General features: G+C 41.7%; 1 protein-coding gene and 1 long non-coding RNA gene across 4 annotated transcripts; one reads left to right on the top strand and one right to left on the bottom strand.

The window, feature by feature from the left end:
• Positions 1-4564: 4564 nt before the first annotated feature.
• SMARCD1 (SWI/SNF related, matrix associated, actin dependent regulator of chromatin, subfamily d, member 1) lies at positions 4565-15769 on the bottom strand. 3 transcript variants are annotated; one of them, XM_039362272.1, is made up of 13 exons: positions 15567-15769; positions 14406-14593; positions 13242-13284; positions 13038-13160; positions 10951-11073; positions 10138-10254; positions 9565-9666; positions 8995-9156; positions 8813-8910; positions 8193-8328; positions 6706-6828; positions 6432-6533; positions 4565-6080 (listed from the first exon to the last, which is right to left on the bottom strand). In XM_039362272.1, the coding sequence occupies exons 1-13, from the start codon at positions 15732-15734 to the stop codon at positions 6027-6029; spliced, it is 1539 nt and encodes a 512-aa protein (XP_039218206.1). In that variant the 5' UTR covers positions 15735-15769; the 3' UTR covers positions 4565-6026. The 3 variants fall into 3 exon arrangements, with proteins under 3 accessions (XP_039218206.1, XP_039218208.1, XP_039218207.1); XM_039362274.1 differs by lacking the exon at positions 15567-15769 and adding an exon at positions 15302-15433; XM_039362273.1 differs by lacking the exon at positions 15567-15769 and adding an exon at positions 15269-15377.
• On the top strand, positions 15767-25864 carry LOC120316549. The gene is made up of 4 exons (XR_005558997.1): positions 15767-16137; positions 21104-21139; positions 23189-23224; positions 24322-25864. It is a non-coding gene; the product is annotated as an uncharacterized LOC120316549 (long non-coding RNA).
• The last annotated feature ends 84 nt before the right edge of the window (positions 25865-25948 follow it).

Genomic DNA, 25948 nt, shown 5'->3' with positions numbered 1-25948 from the left:
CAGATCCCCAGGGATCTGAGGGCAAGGTTCAGAATACCATGTTGTAACAGATCAATAGTCAACCTTCTTTCCTTCTTCATGTGGATGTTGTTGAAATCCTATGCCTCAGTTTCCCATTTAAAGAGAGAGAGGCTCTATCCTGAGTAATTGTGTTGGGAAAAAAATTCAGTTCAGTGGCACAGATCAAGATTATTTTCCACATGAGAAAGATAACTCCTTACCAGGGCCATAACCATAAATTCCTGTCTGAAATGACATTTGAAAATAGCATATAGAGGCCCATGGTTTTGGCAGCTTGCCAGCTACAAAATTACACTCTCGACTCTTGCCTTTCTGGCCATGCTAGTTTAATGGATTTAAAAAAAAAAAAATCATTCACATGCTGTGCAGCCAGTAAATCTGTTCTATACAGAGCACAAAAGTCCATCAAGCTGCAATGTTATGTACACCTACTAAGGACTCAGTGGAGCATGCTTCTAAATAAGCCAACAAAGGACAGCATTGCCAGTTGGCCATCTGCTTTGCAAAATTAAAAGAAGCACCAGCCAGGGTTTAGAAGAAGAGGTAGCTACACGGATGATCTGGTGCTTAGAAACCATTTTTGAGAGAGACAGGATTGATGGTCATACTCAGTTAATGACGATGTAAGTTGGAAATATTACGAAAAAGACTCCATAGGGCAGTGTTTCCTAAACATTTCCCTTCATTATCCAGTCCTTTTTACTCAATGTAGCTAAAACCCTTTAAGTCAGGGCTTTTCAACCTTTTCACCCATTGTACCACTTTTAGGATATGGCAATATCCGAGTACCGCCTAGCAAGGTGTCAAAAACTTGATGATCCCCCCCAAAAAAGGAAAAAAGGGATAAAGTATAGGTAGTCCTCAACTTACAACAGTTTGCTTAGTGACTGTTCAAAGTTACAATGGCACTGAAAAAAGTGCCCCCCAAACCACAGCCGAGCAAGACACCTGCCTGCCCACCCAGTGGCGCTCTTCCTCCTGTTCAAGGTTTTCTTTGTTGTGAGCATTTCTGTTGGAGATTGGCAGAGGAGGTGGGGTAGGGGGTGTTTGGTTTTTATTCCACCCATCTGCTGGGTGGTTGCAGCAGGTTTTGGTCACTTCACATGACCCTGGGACACTTTGACCATCATAAATATGAATCAGTTGCCAAGCATCTGAATGTAAATCACAAGACCCTGCAGATGCTGCAACATTCCAGCTGATCAGCGCTTCTGGGGCCAGGATCAGTGCTGCTTTCCAGCTTATTCAGGGCTCAGCAGAAGGGCCAGGATCAGTGCTGCTTTCCAGCTTATTCAGGGCTCAGCAGAAGCACCAGGATCAGCGCCGAGCTCCAGCTGGAGCCTGGCGCTTCCACTGAGCCCTGACAGCTCCGAAGAAGCGCCGATGAACTGGAAAGCGGCACTGATCCTGGTGCTTCCGCTGAGCCCTGACAGCCCTGCAGCTCCAGCCATCTCTCGCTCAGGCTTGTGCAGTGCTGCCACCAGTTCAGCTCATTCCCCTCCCCCGCTCCCACTTTTCTAGGATGGTCGCGTACCACTTGCCAGGTGCCAATGTACCACAGATGGTACCCGTACCACTAGTTGAAAAGCCCTGCTTTAAGTCACTTTAAGTGTCCCTGTTATGTTTGGGTAATGAGTTTGTCTCATTATCCAGAGGTGGGGGGGGGAAACCCATTTGCTAAATTTTTGGATAATTTGCACTGGTTTGGGAAGCAGTACCTTAGGAGGAAAAACCTGTGAACATTCCTTCCAGATAAAAAGAAAGCAGTAGTTTAGTTTGGTCTAGATTTTGGGCCAAAGTTAACTGCTTTGGAGAAATACTAATAAGAGGATTGGATTGGCCTTTACTATTAACACAACAGGAAAGAAACAGGCTCTGCTCCACTAAAGATGTGCAGCTCCCAGGAGACAATATCATTCTGAAGGATCCCCCAGTGATGTGCTGACATGGCTACAGTGCCTTGGCTGTCCAGGCAGTTTCCATGGTCACCTTACAGTACCTCATTCTGAGCCCACCTGCGGGCGATGCTTATAAGGTTGCAAGTTAATTGTCTCCTGGCACAGAATCAGTGGGAAACAGCACTACCATTACTAGGGAATGTGTGTATGTGTCTGAGTGTCATGTTCTCTTATCTGGGGCAACAACCTCCCTTAGTTACAATCTGATCTTAATAAAATGGGGTGTGGGGTAGGAGTTGTGCTTTTGAGCAAGTTTTAATTCCTGGTGCCTACATGGAAACGTTCCTGCAATTGTCTTGACAAGTTTGGAAGGATTCTCAGGGCTAAGGAAGAAGGACTGTGGCCCAAGGTCACCCACACTTAGACCTTGTATCTAAGGAAGATTAGAACACACTGTGTCCTTCTTTCCAGCCTGGTGTCTTTAACCACTCATCCAGTGTTTCTCAAACTTGACAATTTTAAGGCATGTGGACTTCAACTCCCAGAATTCCACAGCCAGCATTGCTGGTTGCATTGCTGGTTGTGGAATTCTGGGAGCTGAAGTCCACATGCCTTAAAATTGTCAAGGTTGAGAAACACTGCGACTAATCAAAGCGGTGTAAACCAGGCACGTTAAAATGACCAGGAGAAAATAAGAGTGAATGCAATAGACCCATTATGGCTATCAGATTCAAGTTACAAAAATCCAGGCTACAGCTATGCTACATGGTAGCATTGAGGAAGGGGAAACTCAAAATTCTTTATTGCTATCTAGATTTCTGCAGGGTTGTCTAGGATTAATGGCTTCAGCAATTGCCAAACATCACAGTAGGCCATAGTTTATTGAAGTCCCACAAGTGAGCAAAGTTGTTCGGCTGTTTCCTGGTTTTCGCTACTCTTGTTCTGCATCTCTGCAGAACAAACCATGCAAATTACAAACCATGCATTCCTGATTGCTACATGATTTCAAACTGATTAGTAGCACACCATGCAATGCATTGGAATTTTTATTTACAAGATTAACATATTAACTTGTTTTTGTTGCTCTTTTTTCAGGATGCAACTTGCTTACTGCTTATTCCTTCGCTTTTCATCCATTTCTGTGGCACACCCAGGCTTAACTATATACAGGCAAATTAGATTACTGCAAAGCCCTGGGATCGTAAGACATGCACCTTGAGAGAAATATGATTTGTGGAAGTAATTGTTTATTTGATGGGCATTTTAAACAGAGATTGTTTAAAATGTAACTTTTCCAGTTACTGTCTGAAATGGGAAATTCCATGCCATTCTATCGCCTCTATTCCCTGGTTCTGGCGCACATACAGAGCAACATTTGGAGTAAAAGTGGTCCTCAACTTATGACCACAACTGAGCTCAGAATTTCTGTTGCTAAGTGAAACATTTGTTAAGTGAGTTTTGCCCCATTTTAGACTTTTCTTGCCATATTTGTTAAGTGAATCACTACCTCTGGTAAATTAGTAACACAGTTATTAAGTGAAACTGGTTTCCCCATTGATTTTGCTTGTCAGGTTGCAAAAGGTGATCCCATGACCCCGGAAACAATGAATGAGTTGCCAGGCATCTGAATTTTGATTATGTAACCATGGGAATGCTACAACGGTAGTGTGAAAAAAAGTCAATGCCATTATAATTTTGAACCGTCACTAAATAAAAGTTGAGGACTACCTGTATCTAAAAAGATCCCATTTTGCTATAAAAATGACTGACAGAAATGGTTGAGGGCTGTATGTAATACTTACTCTTGTCTGGCTGCTCAAAAGTTGCCAATAGCTTTTTTTTTTTATTCTTCCTGCTTGGTCTCATTTTCAGTGGCCCTTCAGTTTTAGCTCCTACAGGCAAATTCCATAGAGCTGGGTTTATTGCAACTGAATGACTATAAAAAGAATGAACACACTTTTTCCTCTGCACCTTATCGGCCTCTTCTGAAATTTAGTTCATAAATTTCCTGAAATAAAGATCTGTTTCCGTTTTGCTCTTGTGAAAAGACTGGTAGAGTATGCTATGATTAAAGCAATTTTTGACTATGTTGATGTAAGGAAAAGTTGGCTCTTCCATCCCCCTTCCTTGAAAAATCCAGGCACCCCTTTTCACCACATTACCAAATTTTAGTAGAGCAAGCATTATACAACAAAATCAGAAGAGTAAGTCCTAATATAGCACAAAGTATTTTCAAAAATACTCCTCCGAACCCCAGAAAAAAAAAACAACCCAACCCTACTGCATGTAAAGTTAACTCTGGCTGCTTTACTCTCTCCTCGATATTAACTGTGATCCCAGGTACCAAAAGGTTGCTCATTCTTATACTGGTTATCTCTCACTATTGCACACACTTTCCAAAATTGCTTAAGCAGGCACACAGAGGCAGAACTTTCTTAAGACTATCCAAAGCTTTGTCCCTTCAAGCCAATGAAAGAGCTTTCCTCCATCTAGCCTTTTCGGCCATCAGTATAAAGTCTGAAGGATTAAAAAAAGAGAGGCTATTTTGTCACGATACATAGTTTCCTACTGAAAGTATAAAGAAAAGACAGCGCTGTATTACAAAAGGACGGAGAGAGCGAGCGAGCGAGCGAGAGAGAGAGCGCTTTCATTCAGAGGCAGCTTTTATTAAAATGGGGCGACATCTAAAAGGATACAGTACAAAAAAAAAAGTTGGTCCAAGGAGGAAGAAGGGGAAGAAGAGAAAACCACAGAATGCAAAGCATAAGGAGCAATTTAAGAAGTCTGCAAAGACAGCTGATCTCAGAGTTTAGTTCACATATGCTTGCCCTGAGAACCAGTGAGAACCACCTAAGAAACCAGGGTTCTAATCCCCCAGGGTCACAAAGCAAGGAGGGGCAAAAGGGCAAGGTGCCTTTCGTATGGCAAATACAAGTTTGAAGAGTCAGAATCTCTCACTCTGAAGGTGGACATATGAGCGCGTGCGCACACGCCACTAGGGTTCCTGAATTCAGAGCAGTCCCTAGAGCTTCATTCTGGACATGGAGGAGGACGGGGGGCTTGTCAGTAACTTGATTCTTGCAGATAGTGTCAGAATAGAAACAGCTGGGACCTGTCCAGCTGCATTACAGTTTCCAAAATCAGCCAGCAGAAGGACGCAACAGCATCCCCACCCAATCCTACCAATAGGTGCCCAAGACTAAGAAAACACAGACTAGAAAGGAAATGTCCTTTTTGCACACCGACATCTGCTCCGCTGTGCCTCAGTTACACCTGCTTGCATAACTCTGCTCCCCACCTTTCAATTTGCCCCAGAAACCTGCTCTGTGCAGTCAGGCGAGGAAGTCAAAAGGAGAATAACTCTAGTCTGAAGGGAACAATCTTCTACCAAGCACTGTAGAGACAAAGAATTAGTGCTGGGGAGTAGGGGTGGAGGGTAGAAGAAGAGATAGGAATTGGGATTAGAGAGGCTTTCTTCCCCCAGAAGGCAGTGACTTGGGATATTCAACTGTGACCAAGAAGGTGGCCTAGGACTACCTGGCACCCCTGCCGGTAATTACCTCCCCTTTAATAAAACACCCACGCTGAAACAAAGGTTGTGGTCCTGGATTGCAGCTCCCTCAAGGCCACACATAGGGAGAGTCCATTCCTCCCCAAAAGATGGATCTGTATTGGACTACCCATCTGCCTGTCCCCAGGAGAGCCTAGAAAGTGTTAAGAAACCTGCCTCCAGTTTGGGCCCTGCCCTGCACAGCAACTGCCCAGCCGACTGTTCTGGGGGCGGAGGGAGAGAGGAAGAGTTCCCGGGCTGGCATACTCGGCTCTGAATGGAAGCTGTCTCAAGTGTGGAAGAACTTCAGGCAGAGCCGGACCTGGGGAGTGTGGGGCTCAAAAGGAAGGAGAGCCAGGCTGAAATGCAAGACCTTGGCCTGGGTACCAACATCACCATCCCCAATGATGAGTCCATCGGATCGGCGGAAAGAAAAGACGTCGGTTGGAAATTAGCGGAAGGTTCTGTGCTGGAATAGGAATTGTATAGGCCTGAGCAGTGAATCCCTGCAGTGTTTCTAGCCATTAGAGATGCTGCCTGTTGGGAGGCCTGCCCGTTTAGGTATTGCGGATTCCCAGAGCTTGTTCGAGTTCTTGCCTTCTCTGCTGAACCTGTGAAAGAAGCAAGACGAGGCTGTCTTTATGCACAGGTAAACAAAGAACAGAACCGCCTCTGGTATTTTCAAGCATCGGGAACACGCATTAGGGCTCCAAGCCAGAAGCTCAAGTCAAGCTTTTTCCAACTTGCAACCCAGCACTTTCCATATTTATGGCAATCACCCCCACTGTTCACAGCCCATGACCGCAGATTTGGAAGTCTGCTTTAGTCTGAGCAGCAGTTTGCAGAAGGAGAAAAAGGACATCTGTCCACCGGTCAGCAGGGCTGAAAGATCCCGAACGAGCTGTTGGGTCCCACTCCGGAAACCCATTTACAAGAGATCCCACTGGATGGATCCATTTTACCTTAGAGTAGAAATATCTGCATACAGCCTCTTGGGCCCAAGGCTGGAAGTAAAATTCAGCTCGGCGCTCTTCTTCTGGGTTCCCAACAACATCCGTCATAGCCTGAAGGTGAGCAAAGTCTCCAATTACTCATCTTGCTCTCCCTGAAATACCCGTCTTGGCTCTCAGCTCTTTCCCTCTGGCAGACTATTATTATTTTTTTAAAAGGAAGACACAGCAAGTGTTCCCCCTCTCCCTGCCCCCCATGTCTGTATTCTCCTCAAAGGGGTCTCACCTTCAGGTCTCGACACTGGGACTGCAGCCAGTCATTGATGAAACCCTGGGGATCTCTGGCAAAGCTCAGCATAAATTCACGCTGGGTCTTTAACTGGTTAATGGTTTCTATGGTCTCATGGATCTGAGATGAAAAAATACCGCACAAACACATTGGAAAAATAATGGGGTTATACTATACTCTACTGAAGTGGGTTACTGGATGCAAGCACTGGTTTATATAGGTGGTTTTGGAAATGCACATGGAGTAAGACTACAATACCTCCCAGGTCCTTCCCCTTTATTTACTCTCTTGTACTTTTTACAAATCAAAGTACATCTACTTCAGAGATACAAACCTCTATGGTTAAGACTGTAACTCCTGACCTGGAGTCAACCAGCCTCTTTAGTTACAATCTTCTTCCCTTCCTTGTATCAATGCAACCATTAGGTCCTACTGTTCTTTAGTTTTATGGCTTCAAGAGCAAAATAACTTTAATACCAACTCGTGGCATTGTTTTCATAATCAGTAAAAGAATAAACATTATCAAAAATATATGGTTTCCATTTCATAACCAAAGAACCTTGAATATTTAAAACTATTACCCAGAAGTGGAATGACACGAGAGCCATGATTTTATGCATCTATACAAGGCAATTGTCCTATATTAACAGTGAGACTTGTTCACAGTTTACGCAACAGAATTTTAATCCGGGGGATATTCAGGTTAAGAAAAAAGGGCTTTATGACTATAGAGCCAACCCAAATATGTCACATTCTCCCTTCCTTGTAAGCTCTTTCTGTTCTGGATAAAAGAGTGGATGTTTCAACTGTTGCCTGGAGTCAGAATCCTACAGCTAGGAATCTGCTTCATTTAATCTTTCCTGTCACCGGGCAATCTTCCCAGAGGCAACAAAAAGCTCACTGCCAGCCTGGAACCAGAGAAACTGACCTTAATCTGTAAGTCCGCTACAAAACTGTGAAAAAAGAAGACATCTTCCCGGTAGCATTTGAATCTTCTGGCAGCCATACATCTATCAGCTTTTAATATTAACATTTACAATATACATACCTAAAAGTTAATGATCCAACTTTCACAGTCTACACTGAGAATATAATTAGAAAAATCCTATGTTCTTACTGCTGTCTGAAAAAAGATGCCAATCTCTGCTATATACTTCGCTTGGAGGCAAAATCCGCCGAAGGCAACAGATGTACTCTGAATAGACCCATATAGGGCCAAACCTCATGTTATAGGAAGGGAAAGAAAAACTACAACCAAGCTAAACCAAAATTCACAAAGGTCTATTCTTGATGCTTTGGGTAAATTACTGAACATTTTAACCAAACCTTGGTACTATTTGCTACTTTAATGGATTGTAATGATTTAAGGAACTGAAGTAACATCTAACCACACAATGAAGTCTGGTTGGGGGGGAGAGGAAGTGTTACTGCTCAGACATCCCACACACAGACATTACCAAAAACCTGTTTCCAGGAACGCGCACCTTGTTATCCAGTGCAGCTATCTCCTGCTGGCTAGCTGTGGAAAGCAGGAAAGAATTCATTTGGGTTTTCAAAGTATCATCTACTTCTACATCAATGTCATAGCAAGCAGTTTTCTTCTGATCGTTTGGATCGACACTGGGAAGCAAGACAAGAAAGAAAATGCTAGATTCAGAGCTTGGTTCAACAAAGCATCCCCCACCCCCAACACAGAGCATGTGAGGCAATGGTCTAATTTTTCTTAATGTAGAGGTTTCAATTTTTCATACATTCTTCACTGCTTTCAAAACCTCTCTCTATCCAGGGCCAAATGTCTGGCCAGATATTGCCTTACTGTCGCCCTTTCCCTTTCTTAAAGTGATCCAGAATGTTACAATTTCTGGCAACATTTGAATAGGGTCCCCCCCCCAATTCTGCTGCTACATAACTATTTTGGGAACACTAAAATGAAACACACTTTAAAATTCTAGTCTGTGATATAACTCAACAGCAGGAAGTAATATTGAAAATAGAAAGCACGCACTGGAACAGTTGTGTTTGCACAGTACAATATTCAGCAGAGCTGAAAGAACATTTCATGAGTTCGTGGTTCAGCCCTAAGACCTCACATCAAGTACCTTACCTGATGACATGGTTAATAATAATTGGCTCGGGAGGCATAAGTAACGCGTGAAGCCGCTGTGGGATCTCCGAAAACTTCATTCGCTGAGACTCGAATATCTGTATGTTCAAAGAGGAATTCACTTAGAAAGAGTCAAGCTTCAGCACGCCAGCAAGGGTTGGGGTCTGTGCCCTTCCTTTTACCTGCTGGAGGTACTTATCACAGATGACATACTCCCGTTCATGGGGGTCCTGCAGCTTGTGAGTCTTGATATATTGCCACAGGGCTTGGATGATCACTGGGCGGGTCTGGGTGTGGATTCCCAAGAGACGAGCCAAACGTGGGTCTAGTTTGAACTGTGGAGGCTGCAAAGAGACAATACAAACTCAAAAGAGCAAGAATAAACATTTAAATATTTTCTTTGGGGGGAAAAAAGGTAACTAGCCTTAATAGTTAAAGATTGAGTTAAGAATGTTTTGTATTGTAGGAGATGTAGTTAGCCATATATTAACTTTTATGTCTTCTCGTATTTATCTAACATTTTTACCTCTCGTTATTTTTTTAGTCTTTTGTTTTATATACAAATTTTTAAAATGTATTTGTTTTTTAAATTTTGTGTAATTTTATTTTTTTTTAGTTTTTTTAAAAATATTGTTTATATCCCACCCTCCTTATGCTGATCTACGACTTTAATAAAGATTTTGACTTGAGGTACAATCTGAATCCAGTGGGCATGGAGGAAAATTCCTCCCCTCAGGATGAATGCCACCTACCTGGTAGTCCAACATCAGGAGGACAGTGCAGCGCACATTCACATCGCCAGGCCTTTTCACCTGGAACCCATCAGTCTCTTGGGTTGTAGCAGTCCTGTGCCACTAGTAGGGGGGAAAGAGCACAAGAAGGGGAAGTAAGGAAAGAAGTAGGCGTTCCATGAGAAAATCAAACATGGGAGAGCCAATCCTGCATAGGGATGGATTCCGATCTGTGAAATAAAACTTTGGAATACGCAAACATGGAACCCTATGAGGAAAAGCACTCAGGAAAGAGGACGCTGACCTCCCGTATATTGCCTTGAGCCTCTTCATAAAAGGATGTTGGAAGATCTGCATAAACATAAATGGATTTTTTTATAGGTGACATTCTGTGCTCTGTATGAGAAGTGCACAACTTGAAGCCAAATCCAGCACGCAGCTCCCTAAATTTTGCCCCTCCCTAAGAACCCCAAAAGATGCTACCAAACTATTAAGCCTGAAAACATTAAAAATTAGTTTTGTCTGACATTTTTCTGTCAGAATATCTGGGGGCAAGAAAAACTGCACAACTCTGCTATAGATGAACCCTCTCACCTCCACCAAGTGATTATCTGGACCATAGAGGTCTTTGTCCAGCTCAATCACCAGAGATTTAAAGAAGGACGAGAACTTTCTCTTCTGCTTGGTAGCATCATACTTGGAGAGAGCAGACTGCAGGAGGAAAAAAAAAATCCTTTTACAGATAACAATACCAATAGCCAACAGTCAGTTACCAACACAAAGTAAAACTGTGAAGTATCAGTGATTTTTCTCCAGGGGAAAGGGAATATATAACATTATATCTAACACTGATCACCATTTTGCATATATTTCTAACATCTTGTATGCCCAAGTCCCCCTGCCATAGACCCTTTCTACAATAATGTAGGACCAGCTAAGATTTTTTACATCTTACCATATTTCAAAAAATTAGAAATCCTTCACTTTTTTTTTTATCAATCTCCAAACTTCAAAATAACATGGGGGCTTTCTGAAGTGAAGAAGGATCAGGCCATCCAAAACTATACTAACCAACAGCATTTAAGTGTAGTGCCTGGGAAAGCTCTTACATCTAATCTCTCTGCTACAATGAAGCTCTGGTCAGGAGAACAATGTGTACAAAGCAAAGAGCACCTTTACTGCAGAGAGATCTAATCTGTGGAATTGCTCATTTCAGAAAATGATATGACAATTTGTGCAAAAATGCTTCTTTCGCCATGCTTTTACTCTTGCCTAAACGAAAGCCCGTATTGCTCTCTCTCCATCTCATCTACTTCCAAGACCATCAGGAGTGAATGATTCAGCTCTGCCACATTTCTAAACTCTGTACAGGGATACGTGGTGGTGTTAATTCCATTCCTCACTCACATCTTCCAATAATCGTCCTTCTACTCGAAGTTCCCATGAGGCTACGGTGCCTTCTCCATCTTCTGCATCTGACTTGGCTGGATTAAAGGTGTTGGAGATAAAAATGCGCAGTTTTCTTTTTTGCTAAAAAGGAACAGAATCCCACAGATGTGAAAACGAGAATCAACATTTCAGATTGCTACTATTATTCCCTCACCCTCCCGAACAGCAGTATTTCTATTCTCACAAATCTCTGCATCTGAGCAAGATACACATCTAAGGCATTTCTACAACATGAAAGTGTCCAGGAAGAAGCTCTAGAGCAAGGTGTCAAGCTGCCGGCCTGCAGGCCGGGCGTGTCATGAGGAAACCGTGCCCACCCCATTGCCGGCAATGGGGAAAAAGTTCTGATATGTCACGCGATGTCACGAGTTTGACATATCTGCTCTAGAGAAACAATGCCTAGGCCAGGGGTAGGCAACCTTGGCTCTTTTATGACTCGTGGACTTCAACTCCCAGAATTCCTGAGCCAGTTGGCTCAGGAATTCTGGGAGTTGAAGTCCACAAGTCATAAAAGAGCAGAGGATGCCTACCCCTGGCCTAGGATATTACAGAAATCACTAACCTTTAACCAAGAAGTTAAAGACACTACTCTGCAGATCAAAAGTAAGAAGGTGTTTGCAGGCCGTCAGTCAGGGACCGTATGCTAATAACAGATGGGCTGCAAACCAGAGGGATGTGTGTGTTTGTGTGTGCGCACACACACATGCATGTGATTCCTTCTTTTTGCTTTGCTTTGCTTCCTAACTGCCCACAAGGCAGGTTGAAGAAGGATAGCTCACTCTTGTCAGAGGTCTGAAGTAATTGCTTCCAAAGGTCTTTTGAGGTAAAACTAAGGGCTGCAGGTGATCTTAAGGCTGCCAATTGCCCAGATATAAGAGAAAACTACTGGGGGAGGGTGTAAGGAAAAAGGATATTAGATAATAAAAGGCTAAGAGAGGAAGTGATTCAGAAAACTGATAGAAAAGAAGCTATGAATGCATCAGAAAATAGTTTAGTAAAATTAAAGTATCAGAGACCTATGCACCTTGTGTTTGTAGCAGCCACAACCTATTCAGTAGAAGCAACTTAGTCAGAGGAAGCTTAAAAGTTGCTACACATTTTTCTGCCTGTTTTGTGAAACCTAACTGATTACTGCTATCAGCAAAAATATGAAACAAAAAGCTTGCTATTTTTGCAGATACAGATTATGCTGGAGATTAATGAAGAATCTTGACATGTCTATCATTGGGCCTCCAAAGCAGCAAACTTCATACTGGTAGAATAATAAAGCTCCCTGGGCCATAAGACAAACTACTTCAGTGGGACCCTGCAGTGGGTGGGAGAAAAGAAGGCAGTATCTCCCAGATGTTTCTTTCTGCTATCAGAGCCCAGAGCCTGAGTAATGAATGGGTACCCTCTCAGCACTGTCAACACGGAGAATCCCTTCCCCAACAGAGTATAGGTAGTGGTGGTGGCAGTGGTGCTGATCGAGGCCACAGCTGCCTCAGGAGATGGGATAATAGTTAAAGTAGCTTCTCACTCCCACTTTCCCCCTGCAGCACTTCTCACTATGACTATTGGCTTCTTGTGATTATATACTTTTTTAAAAGACTGAAGGCCTGGGATAAATGGAGTGCAGGGCTCCATCACTGTCACCACTCTGCCTTCACTATGCATGTGCCCCTTGTTCACATACCATGTAACTCATAATGTGATTTGTTGATCTTGGTATGATGAATCCACATTTGTGAGCTGTAAGATTATATCTTAGGTATATTATGTAAACTAGGGATATGTAAAACATTCCGTCAAGCAACATTCCAATCCCCAGCTGGGGTATTAAAATGGGACTGTTTGGAGTATTCTGGAAGTATGTTGCGCCATATTTAGAATCCTTTTTAGATTCAGAACATTTCATAATGAAGCCAAGTATTGTGGTTCATTCAATCAATGTTGAAATCTAGCCAATGGTGCTAGGATGATGTACGAATGTAGCCAGTAGGTTTAGTTTTTTTAGGAAAGCTACAGATAAGTGTGTTTCAAACTTATCCACCCTTCCTCCTTACCTTAATTGGCCTTTTCAAAGCCTCCTGAATATCCAACCGTTTCCGCATAATAGTCTGATCCAACTTCCTCTCAAATGCCAACAAATCCATGTATGCCTGAGACTCGGGTACTAATTCCCGGATCTAGAATTCAATGCAGCCAAAGTCAATCAGCACAGCCGTTGCTACCGGTAACTGCCAAACAAGACCCAACATTTCACTTACCCGCTGAGGTAGAATTTTGTCTGCCATCTTTTTTTTCTTGGCACTGCACAAAGACAGAAACATTGGATGATAAATTTAATTCTTGATACATGTTTAAGAACATCATTGATTTTGTATCGAAGAAAAATTCTACTGAAACTAAGATTGTTTTTAGGAACATAGGAAAACAGATGTATTTGGGATTGTTTTTTTTTTTTTTTAGCCATATTGGGAAAAGCTTTCTTGAAGAAGTCAATATTAGGAACCAGAGTGTAACCCTAAGCATACCAACTGAGAAAAAAGCTCCACTGATTTCAGTGGGACAGACTCTTTTAAGAAATGCAGAATGCAGAATTTGGATTTTATGTTAATAGGGGAAATCATTCTACATCTGTAGGGTGCAGAGGCTTAACGTATGTCTTCAACACATCAAGATCTGCAAGTGACCGAAAACACTAACAGATGACTCTGTTATTTTGGATCTCAAAATAAGTAACACAATGCAGTCCATCTGTACAAACCACATGAAAAACAGAGAGTGCTCTGTGCAAATACGTAACCAAATGCTGAGGAATTACAGTATGAATGGATGAATTGTTCAGGATGAATAGGGAAAGGAATTATATCAATATATTGATACTTAGATTTCATTAAATTTGGTTTTTAGCTTCTTCAGCTTAATAAAAAGAGCGTTGCCAGAAGACTCCATAAACATGTCTGTCAGTATGGATGCAGCTGAAACCTCTCTTTTTATACACTGCATTTCTCATTTAAGTTGTCTTTATGAGGTGCATCCTCTAATTTTGAATGAACTATTTGCAGAAATCAATACACAGCATGATATCTCAAAGGAGATACAGTGGTACTTTGGTATTCATCATTAATTGGTTCTGGGAGGCACGATGAGTACCAAAAACGTTTGGTACCACACACATTTTTCACATAAGGAATAATGTATTGAGTCACAAGGCAGCCAGTATTGAGTCACAAGGCAGCTAGCTTGTGAGTTGTGTATCAAACAAACAAAAAATAAATTTTTTGCATCAAAATGCATTGAGTAACAAATTCTATGAGTTCCAAATCAGTTGAGTACCAAGGTACCACCGTAAACCTTTCTGGCTTAAAACAGAGTATTTACACTGGTGAATGCTAGGATGCCTATAAAAGAAAAGAGGAATATCTTACTTGTGATTCCGGTTTTGTACTGATTGTTGCTGAACCTGCTGAATCTGCTGAGGAGCTGGCCTTTTGCGAGACTGGTCCATTCCTGACTGAGCCATCCCAGGTCGGACAGAAGGGCTCCCGCCATAACCTGGAGGTCCCATTGCAGGTCCTTGAGGAGTCATGCGGCTACCAGGCAACATTCCAGGGCGCTAGGAAAATAAACAAACTGATTGTTGCCGTGCCTAAGAACTCTACTGCCGATTCTTGTTCTCAACTGCAACAGAATCAAATCGCATCACTGCTTTTCGAGTGCACCAATTCAGCAGCAGAAATTGCTTGCACCTTTGAAAAGAATCCTGAAATAATTTTCTTTTTAAAAACATCTCATAGAAGATCCAGTATTCCCACTTGCCAATAAGTAATACTTGATGGGAAAAAAAATATAAAATCCCCTTTCTTATTTGGGAAGCACATAGCTGTATATAATTCAGGAAAAGTGTTATTACCCTTTGAGAGCAAGCAACTAAATTTCATTTTTAATGTGTGCTGTTGTGCCCACAGTAAAAAAATGACAATAAAGGTTATCTAATCTAACATCTAATATTCAATCTGCCATCACCTTCTGATTTATTTTTTTTCTCGAATTTGGATCTTTGGTGAGATAGGCAGTTTTACTCCTGTTTCTCAATATATTATTTCTGATGTTTGAATGGGAAGCAATAATACGCAATAACAAAACCAAGGAGTATTCGTCCACCATTAACCCAGAGCCACACAATGTCTTCCCCGCCCCCACTCCTCTAGGTCCATTCTCTCATTCTTTTCTTTTCTCCCGCCCAGCAACAAAGCTAGAATCTTCCTCCCGACGCCCACAGCCCCCCTACCTCTCTCCTCGCACCCTGCCCTTGCAGCCTCACCCCCATAGTCCCACTATTTGTATTTTTTTTATGCCGCCGATCCTCCTTTCAGCAGCCGCCTCTCGTCCTCCATCTTTCTGGAATGGCTCTCATCCTCCTCTTCCCCTCCGAGCCCCGCCCACTGCAGCTGAGCCGCCTCCCCCCCCCCACCCTCGACCACCACCAGCCCCCTGAGTAGCAGAGCAGCATCTCGCGCTCACGCCTGGCCTTAGAGCTCCGCCCCACATTAAGGACCGCCCCTTTTTCAGCCGGGCCGGACCGGTACCGGGTATGCAGCGCCGGGCAGAGGGGAGCGGTACATTCCTTGTCCGGGAGCCGGGCCCATCCGCACGGGAGGCCCGGCCGTCCCTGGTCCTAGCGGTCCCGCCCCAGGGCCGGCTCCACTGCCGCCACCGCTCGGAGCTACAGACTGGAAACCCGCCCGCGCCGCCATCTTCCCTCCCTCAGCCGTACAAAGCAGGCGGGAGGGCGGATGTGGGCTTTGGATGATTTAGTAAGGCTTTATCATAGACACGCGGTCTGCGGAAGATAGAGCGTCGCCGGATTCTCGGCTTCGCGGGCAAGGATGGAAGCGCAGGAGAGCCTTAATGGATCTCGTGCCTGCTGTTGTAGAGGCTGTAGCTGTTGCTCGACCGGAGAGCACCTCGCTCGTGGTACAGAGGGCTGTGAGGCAAATCTCTCGTAGAGTTACTTCCCTTTTCCAAATAAAGGAGTACACTCAGTTCAGAGAGTCTCAGTTCCACTGCTGGAGTGTATGGCTAAAACTACAGATTTTGGGAACCGGTTTAACTTAGTTAAATTAAATCCAGCGAAGAAACGTTCTGCCATTGAGGCAGGTGAGCAAGCCGGTCCCCGCGTGATGGATCCATTAATTCCCAGGATCTTGTGTGGGGATTATTCACTAAAACTCTAGTGATCTGCTGCTATTAACATGGAATCAGTTTTAGAAAGTCTGAATACTGCAGTGCCAAAAGTAAAAAAAAAAACCAGTTTACGTGATGTATTACAATAGGGATTCAGTAACAAGCTAAAATCGAAAGATAATTTTGGTATTGCAGAGGCAAAAGTTGTTTTGAAACTACTAGTGTATGCCCTCGCATTTCAGTGGGGTTCCTTTTATTTTAAAAAGTATGTTGAGACAAACTTTCTAGTAAAAACACTGTACAGGTAGTCCTTGGCTTACGACCACAACTGAGCCAATTTTTTGTTGCTAAGTGAGACATTTGTTAAGTGAATTTGGCCTCATTTTATGACCTTTCTTACCACAATTGTTAAATGAATCACTGCAGTTATTAAATTAATAACACAATTGTTAAGAATCTGGCTTTCCCATTGACTTTGTTCGCCAGAAAGTCGTAAAAGGTGATCACAGAACCCCAGGACACTGCAATGGTTATAAATGTGAGTCAGTTGCCAAGCATCTAAATTTTGATCACATGATCATAGGCATTGATCACATGATCATAGACATGCAAGGGTCATAAGTGTGAAAAATGGTCATACATCACTTTTTCAGTGCTGTTGTAACTTTGAACGGTCACTAAATGAACTTGTAAGTTGAGACTACCTATATAACATGCTTCATGAAATTTACCATTTTGCTTCAAGATGTGTGTACAGCTGCCAGATTCTTTTAATCTGAATTCCAAAACAGACTTCATGGCCACAAACTAAGGCCTAAATTTAAGACATCTCAATAATCTCCAACTTTTTGGTTCTTTGCTTGATGAAGAGCTTTGGAAAACTTGAAAGGTTGTGTGCTTTGGGGGATAGTTTTCAATAAAAATACTATCCAACTGTCAGTTTGGATAGCAGTTGATATGAGTAGTTGTGTTCTTTAATTTGGATTGATTTACAGATCCTAGTAATCCAGATAATGCCCATTGGAAATCCCCATTCTTTTTGGCACACTGAACATATTAGACATACCAAGAGTGCTCAAACAAAAAAACCCGCCATGATACATTCACACACACATACCAGAAGACTTGCCATTCTCTCTCTCATTGTAGTCTTCTCTGCCAGAATACTCTCAAACACTAAGATATTATCTTCGGTGACAGGCCACATTTACAAGGCAAACACTGGGTTGCATCTATATTTTTACTGAAATGTGTACAGATGGCAATTCGCTTTGTGACTTACTTTCAGTGAGCCTAAAATGCATGAACAGAAAATATACATGGGTAACAAACTCAGGATCCTTGCATCCTCTGTTGCTTGTCCTGTTTACAAAAAATACATGTGATTGGGTCTTGCTGTAATGTAGTTCTTTTGTGACTGTTCAGTTTTATTTCCACCTTTTTCTTGCCACATGCCTGTCCCACTGCATTCTAGCTTAGAGCATTTCTTTTGTTAAATATCTGCTTGTTCTTGTCATCTGCCAAAGGCAGTTTAGGGAGACTACCATCACTATTTGGGTACATATATTTACATCTTTCCTATCCAGATGAGTTGCAGCAAGTTTCTCTTAACACTTATTGCTTTGATTGAGATTGATGGGAATGGTACTCCAACGTATTCGGAAGGCACTTGATTAGGGCAGGACTTTTCAACCAGTGGTACGGGTACCACCTGTGGTACATTGGCACCTGGCAGGTGGTACGCGACCATCCTAGAAAAGTGGTAGCAGGGGAGGGGAATAAGCTGAACTGGTGGCAGCACCGCACAAGCCTAAGCGAGAGATGGCTGGAGCTGCAGAGCTGTCGCTTCTTCGGGGCTGTCAGGGCTCAGTGGAAGCGCCAGGATCAGTGCCAGGCTCCAGCTGGAACTCGGCACTGATTCTGGTGCTTCTACTGAGCCCTGAAGAAGCACCAATCAGCTGGAAAGCAGCACTGATCCTGGCCCTTCTGCTGAGTCCAGAAGAAGCACCGATCATCTGGAATGTTGCAGCATCTCCAGGATCTTGTGATTTACATTCAGATGCTTGGCAACTGATTCATATTTTTGATGGTCACAGTGTTCTAGGGTCATGTGAAGTGACCAAAACCTGCTGCAACCACCCAGCAGATGGGGGGGAATAAAAATCGAACACCCCCCCCACCCCATCCCCGCTGCCAATCCTCAACAGAAATGCTCACAACAATGGAAACCTCAGACAGGAGGAAGAGCGCCGTCGAGTGGGTAGGCAGGTGTCTTGCTCGGCTGTGGCTTGGGGAGCACTTTTTTCAGTGCCATTATAACCTGTGCAGTCACTAAGCGAACTGTTGTAAGTCGACTACCTGTACTTTATCACTTTTTTCCTTTTTTGGGGGGGGGTCATCAAGTTTTTGACACCTTGATAGGCGACTGGTGGTACTCAGATGTTGCCATATACTAAAGTGGTACAATGGGTGAAAAGGTTGAAAAGCCCTGGATTAGGGAATGTTGAGCTGTAGAAGAGATTGTTGAGTTCTGGAGCAACAGAATTTGTGGTTAAGTTAAAAAAGTTTTTTTTTTGTTAATCTTGATTATGTAATGATTTAACCATTTCATCTGAGGAGCTTTGCCCCAATCACCTTAGCTTCTACTTTGTTACTGCAACTACCGGTAAATCAAGTATGCCTAACTGATACACTGATAGATTTTTCTCCTTCTTATTTTTGCTTCAGTTTCCCTTTCCTTCCTCTCTTTTCTCATATTTTGTAAAACGTGAATGGGATAATAATAGGATAAACTTAGGCTCCCATTTCAGGTTGGAAATGCACGTAAATAGAGGCCATGTAAAAGGGATATAGTGTGCAGTAAAGATGTGAATTTTCTGGCACATTTTTTCTTTGCAAATAAGTATGAATTAGCAAATTTGTCTCAGTTTTTGTAGCCTTTATAAGCATTTGAACTTATCATCTTCATAGCATAGTTGGCTGCAGTATTTGCGCTTGGCAGTTTTCTTCTTATTTCAGTGACTTCTTCATAAAAATGCCACACATGTATCAGGAATGTTTAGCTTAGGCATTTATGACTGGAATTGAAATGGGAACTAGAACGTGGAACAAATTGCTTTCCAGCAGATAATCAAGGATGACTATGGAGAAGCCAAGATTAAGACAATGCACATACCTAATATACTTGAAAAGCCATCTTTGGCTTCACGTCCTCTCTGTGACAATATCATTCACTCCGGGCAGGTAGAGGCTATAAATAAAAATACTTGTATCATTTTTCTACAATTAGCTGCTTCCTCTTCTCTCTCCTACCTGTTGAAGCCAGTAAAGAAACCTTTGAAATGGCTGTTTGTCAGTTTTCTGGAACAAAATGAAAGGCAAATGTGCTACTTTGAAACTGCTAAACCTGCCTGCAGCATTTGTTTTCCAGCCCACATCTCTAGAAAGGCATTTGGATCTTTGGGAGGGACACTGTATGTGCACACATCTGCTGTATGAATTTGCCAATGCTTCCAGGAGAACTTTTGAGGCCCTGATGGCAGGTGTACTGATTGTGTGTGTATGTGTGTGTGTGTGTGTTAGAGCAGGGCTTTTCAACCTTTATACCCATTGTACCACTTTTAGAATATGGCAACATCCGACTATCACCAGTCACCTAGCAAGATGTCAAAAACTTGATGACCAAAAAAAAAAAAAAGGGGGGGGGAAGTAATAAAGTACAGGTAGTCAACTTGCAACAGTTCGCTTAGTGACTGTACGAAGTTACAATGGCACTGAAAAAAGTGCCCCCCCCCAAGCCACAGCCGAGCAAGACACTTGCCTGCCCACTCGGTGGTGCTGTTCCTCCTGTCTGAGATTTCCATTGTTGTGAGCATTTCTGTTGAGGATTGGCAGTGGGGATGGGGTGGGGGGGTGTTTGGTTTTTATTTCCCCCATCTGCTGGGTGGTTGCAGCAGGTTTTGGTCACTTCACATGACCCTGGGACACTGTGACCATCATAAATATGAATCAGTTGCCAAGCATCTGAATGTAAATCACAAGACCCTGGAGATGCTGCAACATTCTAGCTGATCGACTCTTCTTCTGGGCTCAGCAGAAGGGCCAGGATCAGTGCTGCTTTCCAGCTGATTGGTGCTTCTTCAGGGCTCAGCAGAAGCACCAGGATCAGCGCCGAGCTCCAGCTGGAGCCTGGCACTGATCCTGGCGCTTCCACTGAGCCCTGACAGCCCCGAAAAAGCAACAGCTCTGCAGCTCCAGCCATCTCTCGTTCAGGCTTGTGTGGTGCTACCACCAGTTCAGCTTATTTCCCTCCCCTGCTACCACTTTTCTAGGATGGTCGCGTACCACCTGCCAGGTGCCAATGTACCACAGGTGGTACCTGTACCATTGGTTGAAAAGCCGTGTGTGTGTGTGTGTGTGTGTGTGTGTGTGTGTGTGTGTGTGAGAGAGAGAGAGAGAGAGAGAGAGAGAGAGAGAGAGAGAGAGATCAGGTTGGAACATGAGAAATAGGCTTCTCATTATGTATCTGCCCTACAGCACAACTTCATCTGGAATGTCTATGTGTGAACCCATCAATTTAAAACTTCCATGGGCTTTAAAGACCATTATTTTATTTCCCCCAAAAAAGTTTTATGGTGATGCTGCTTTAGATGCTATATGGAGTACATATGCTGATTTGTAATGGCATAATGTAGGAATTGTTATTTTATGATTGTGTATATTGTGCTTGAATGTAAGCTCCCCTGAAATAATGATTACAATGACACAGATTGGCTAAACACATTAAAAAGAATGTGTTGATTTTAACCTTGTGATTTCCATTCTGTAAGTTTCTTGATTAGCACTGTAGTTGTCATGTGGACCACCATCAGGCAAAAGTACTGCAATTTATTTATTTGTGTCTCTCTCTCTTTTTTTTTTTTTTTGCTAAAATCTTTAGTTGAATCAGGACTCATATTTTCCCAAACCTACAAAGGTAAGAATATCCTGGGCATGCAAAATTGCCTCTTAGTTCACTCTGCTTTAGCACAGACTAAAGCTGATCCAGGATTAGAGACGGTTTGAATGCAGAGTAGGATCATATGGGATTATCAGATTTAGCTCTTGGGTTGGCTTTTTAGTAAGGCAATGTTTATATACTCCTTCCAAAGTATAGTATTGATTTAAAATCTGGATAGCATAATTTTGCCTGGAAATTACCATTTTTAGTTCATGTGAAATAAGACTTTATGCATATCTATTCAGATGAAAGTTCACTGTTAATTAAGGGGTTAGAATTTAAGCCAAACAAGAGTTCATAGGATTGCAGGTTTAGTTTTTTTTTTTTTATCTCATTCCATGTTTAAATTGCAAAAGTAATTACACAGACTTGGAAAGAAACGATGAAAATGCCTTTCAGCCTCATAGATTGAATAGAAGGAACAGTGGCTTCTCTTAATGCCTATTATATGTTAGCTCTAGAGCAGGGGTTCCCAACCAGGGGTGCGAGATGATATTCCAGGGGGTGCAAAAACTTGGGTTTTCAAAATTATAGTGTATATGCATAATTCATTGCTATTATTTCAAACTTTTATAAGGGGTGCGAGAATATATCAGAAGCGTTCTATGGATGCGGGGTATAGAAAAGGTTGGGAACCACTGCTCTAGAGCAATAACTTCTCTTAATATCACACTTGATTGTGATTTCCACAGCCTTTATCTGCAGAAGTAGAATATATATGGCACTCTAGATGTTTTTGGAGTTTAGTTTCCATCAACCCCAGCTAGTGTGGCCAATGCCTGGGGTAAGTTGTGGGCAAACTACAACATCTAGAGATCAGTTATTTTCACTGTCCTCAGACTGTTTATTAGTAAAATATTTTCTCCATTCAACTGTGTACCATAGGACAACACTGTTAGGTTATTTTATTTTGCTCAAACATGCAGCTGGTGAAAAGTAGGAATCAGTGCTTTGAAAATGATGGCCCGAAGTGTAACAGCATAAGCATATAATATAAAGACCATAAGCAGGATAGAGGGAAAAAAAAAACCAGCAAATTTGTAGCTGAATATCTTGAGGAATATGAAAAACAAGGAACCCCAGACCTGCATTTTCTTAGTCAAGGATCAGAAAAAGCAAACTTTTAAGCAAATGTAGAAGCATCTTAATAACTGGCGAAGAGAAAAAGGTGCAATTTGAATTAACAGCTTATGCATGAAAAAGGTAAAAAATTGACCTAGAATCACTAGGTGTTGAGGACATGCCTTATCAAAATTTTAGTATTAGCAAATGAGACCACCTCATTGTCCATTTGTAACTCTAGGGTCTAACAGTTTACATAATCAGCCTCCAAAGATGGTAAGAATAGTGCGTTTGTTTGGGGCATCAGACCAAATCTGAGTCATGGTTCTGAAAACTCTTTGTGGAAAAGATCACAAGGAACACCACTAATAACATGAGATGTCCTGAGTTAAATGTAGCTCATCATCAAATAGTTCAGATTGGCAGGAGACTCAAGATTATCTGGTTTTAGCTGTTGCAGGCAAGATATTAAAATTGGAGGAATTTCAAGAAACTTATGAGGTGCTATTTATTATATCCTTTTCACTATTCAAGTTATAAAAGTTGAGAAAAACAAATCCTAAGATTCTCAGCCTGCATAGCTCATTAACTGCAGATGGCATTAGGTTAAGGAAAGCTCCCCCTGTTCTGATCTTATCCTGTGTGTGTTCTATGCTACTAAGTGGGACAATTAATTCTGAGTGGCAAATTGCAGTGAGGATTCAGAGCACAAAGTAAAGTCATTAATGATATCAGTTGATATATAAATGGTGATTGCCATTGCTGGGCAGTCTAAATGTGTTTTTATGAGGATGTGTGCTATGCCAGCAACATACAGATTTTTCACTTACAGTACTGTAGTGATATAAAAAAATACAGCTGTCTCCTAAAAGGATGACATTAGCGTCAACTTGAAAACGACAGGGTACATAACAAAAATCTATGTTGAATCAGATTTATTCAGGACAGCATTTTGTTTTCCAGAATGACAGATGACACCATGAAGTGTTCAAGATGCAGGTGAAATGATCTCCTTCCATTAATGTTCCCATAAATTGGTACTAATCAGTATTGGTATTGCTAATATGTAGTCTTATGGTTGTATGCACGTGACATACATAAAGTTATCATCATTTACTTATTGTAGTTTTCTGATAAACATCATATCCTGAATGTTAAATTAATAATTTGGGTTGGATTTGCCCAACACATTAAGCTAAAATGTAATGGTTAATTTGTGTTTCAAAGGTTTTGCTGATGACTTGCACAATTGTTCTTAAAAGTGACTAATGTTTTCTTAAATATATCTGTGGTTCATTTTTTTTTAATATTCTGCCATCTTCTCTAAGATGATGCTTATAAAAAGGAAACTAGCTCAATGCATCAATGGAGTTTTGCAGTTTATGTGTTTGTAATTCTGTGAGCAGGGACTCTGAATTTAAAATAGTAATGGGTGACTAAGCATTTTCAAATAACTCTTTTGTTCTGACTGACAACATTTATAGATGGAGGTGCCATTGTTCAGATGTAATTAAAGTAATTCCACATATTATACGCTGAAATCTATTCACGCATCCACACACATACAAATACACATAGTGAGAGACAATGTTCCTACATTACACTAAGCATTATTGTGCTTTACATTTTGTGAGAACAGCCATTATGGTTTCTAGTTTGTAAAATATGATTAATGTTTGTGTTGCATGAACTCTGATGTATTCAGTAAACATGGTTAAAGTAGTTGAGCATGGTACATAAACTAATCAGAGTTTTTTTGAAAAACTTACCTAGTACCATTTGAATCAAGGCTATTCTGCTTTGCTGCTGAAAAGTTTCAGCATTACATATTTTGACCGAAATTGTTGCCTTAAAAAAACTGCTATTATTTTGGTTTTGCTTGTTGATGCTTGTTGATCTCATCACTTTATATTAGTATGGTGCTGTCACAGCAGAGTTATCTGCTGGGGTGGAGAAATCACAGTTTCAGCCACAACTGTACAATCAGAGAGAGCCCTGTCTTGTTTAGTTATGTTGTATGTGGTACACAAAAAAGGGGACAGGGATTTGATTGCACAGTTGCTGGGGCCATCTTGACTTTTTCATCTCTCTTCTAGATGTTCCTATGTTGGAAGATATCAAAACATGAAAAAAAGAAGGAAGGAAGGAAGGAAGGAAGGAAGGAAGGAAGGAAGGAAGGAAGGAAGGAAGGAAGGAAGGAAAAAAGATTGCAGAAAAGTGAAAGAGGAAAAGGCTGAGTCTCCAGGAATTGGTTTTGTCCTTTATATCATTGTTAGAGGAGCAAGTTTTGATATACAATGCGTTTTTCTTCTTCTTGTGCTTCCTATGAAAATGTGTACATAGTACATATACCAGAGAGAATTCAACATTTTATACATTTGAAGGCATTCAGAGATTGGTAATTTGGAAAAAAGTTATAATGGCACAATATCAAGGCTTTTGATGCTACTGAATGGATATATACATAGACATGACATATATATGTGGGTATGTGACTGTGTATATGTATGTATATATACATATACACACACGTGTCTGTATGTATGTATATATATATGTATATACTGTATATAATCATATTTTATATATAAGAAATATAATATGAGCATGAAATAGTAAAAATGGATAGACAAATGGGAGACAGAAGGTCAAAATGTAAGCCCTATCTTCAAAAGTTTTCAAGCAATAAAATACAACGAAACCAATAAAACCTGCAGAATAAACAAAGCACACTTTAGAAAGTTTTATGGGGGAAAAAATTGGCCGTGGCAGATTATAATGTCTTTGGGAAATCTGTTACACAACAGCCCACCCAATGAACAAATACATTCAATTCTGGAATGATCAGGATCCAAGTAAAGTAAAGCTTAAAAAAAAGAACAATTGCATTGCAAAGGCTCTTAAAGACAAGGAGAACTTTGGCCCCAGGTGCTGCACATGAAGCAGGTCTAAATTAATATTAAGAAAAGGAGGCTGGATGTGCCAAAGACTGGGGCAGGCACTAGATACTATGTGTGTGACCTAGGCTGAAAGGGGAATGAGTTCCTCTAAAAGTGAAAACAACAACAACAACAACAACCCAGTAACCATGGGCTTCTCCCCATCTGGCAGCTTTGAGTGTTAGAGGCAGTTTAAATACAGATTGTTTATATGACGTAGAGCAGGGGTTCTCAACCTTGGCAACTTTAGAAGCTGGCTGAGGAATTCTGGGAGTTGAAGTCCACAAGTCTTAAAGTTGCCAAGGTTGAGAACCCCTGACGTAGAGGGTGGGAAGTCCAAGTACCATCAAGATCCTTTGGTGTTTGTTGTGAATGGACACCTGGAAATACACTGATGTTTATTTCTTCCTTAGTCCTTGGAATTAATTCCCTTAATGTAATCAAAAGGCCATTTGCTTCCCATTTCTCTTTATACTTGTAAGCTCATAAAGCACAAAGTATAGACCCTATCTCCTACTATTTAGCAAGACTGAACATGCATCAGTACAAATGAGCCCAGATAATCCAGGCTCTTCTGATTTTTTTTTTAAAAAAGATTTCTCCCCAAACCTAGCCTGTCCAGATACCAGTGGGTGTTTATCGCAGTTTGGACAGCTCTGTTGATTTGGGCTCCTTGGAGAGTGGCTGAATTAGCAACAGTGGAGAAGAAAGTATATTAACTACATTGCTACCGGAAGCAAATTTTAAATGTTAAAAGTGAGGAAGACACACTGCTGTTTCTGGC

Source organism: Crotalus tigris, unplaced genomic scaffold (assembly GCF_016545835.1).
Source record: "Crotalus tigris isolate CLP2741 ecotype Arizona unplaced genomic scaffold, ASM1654583v1 scf7180000019409.675750, whole genome shotgun sequence".
NCBI classification, from domain to species: domain Eukaryota; kingdom Metazoa; phylum Chordata; class Lepidosauria; order Squamata; family Viperidae; genus Crotalus; species Crotalus tigris.
This window is presented reverse-complemented; position numbering and strand designations above follow the sequence as displayed.

Coding starts and splice junctions, on each gene's coding strand:
- SMARCD1 (XM_039362272.1), bottom strand. CDS start 15,734: ATGGCGGCGCGGGCGGGTTTCCAGTCTGTAGCTCCGAGCGGTGGCGGC. Junction 13,285..14,405: donor GTACAAAACCGGAATCACAA/GTAAGATATTCC, acceptor GTCTTTGTGCAG/TGCCAAGAAAAAAAAGATGG. Junction 8,329..8,812: donor ATTATTAACCATGTCATCAG/GTAAGGTACTTG, acceptor CTTGCTTCCCAG/TGTCGATCCAAACGATCAGA.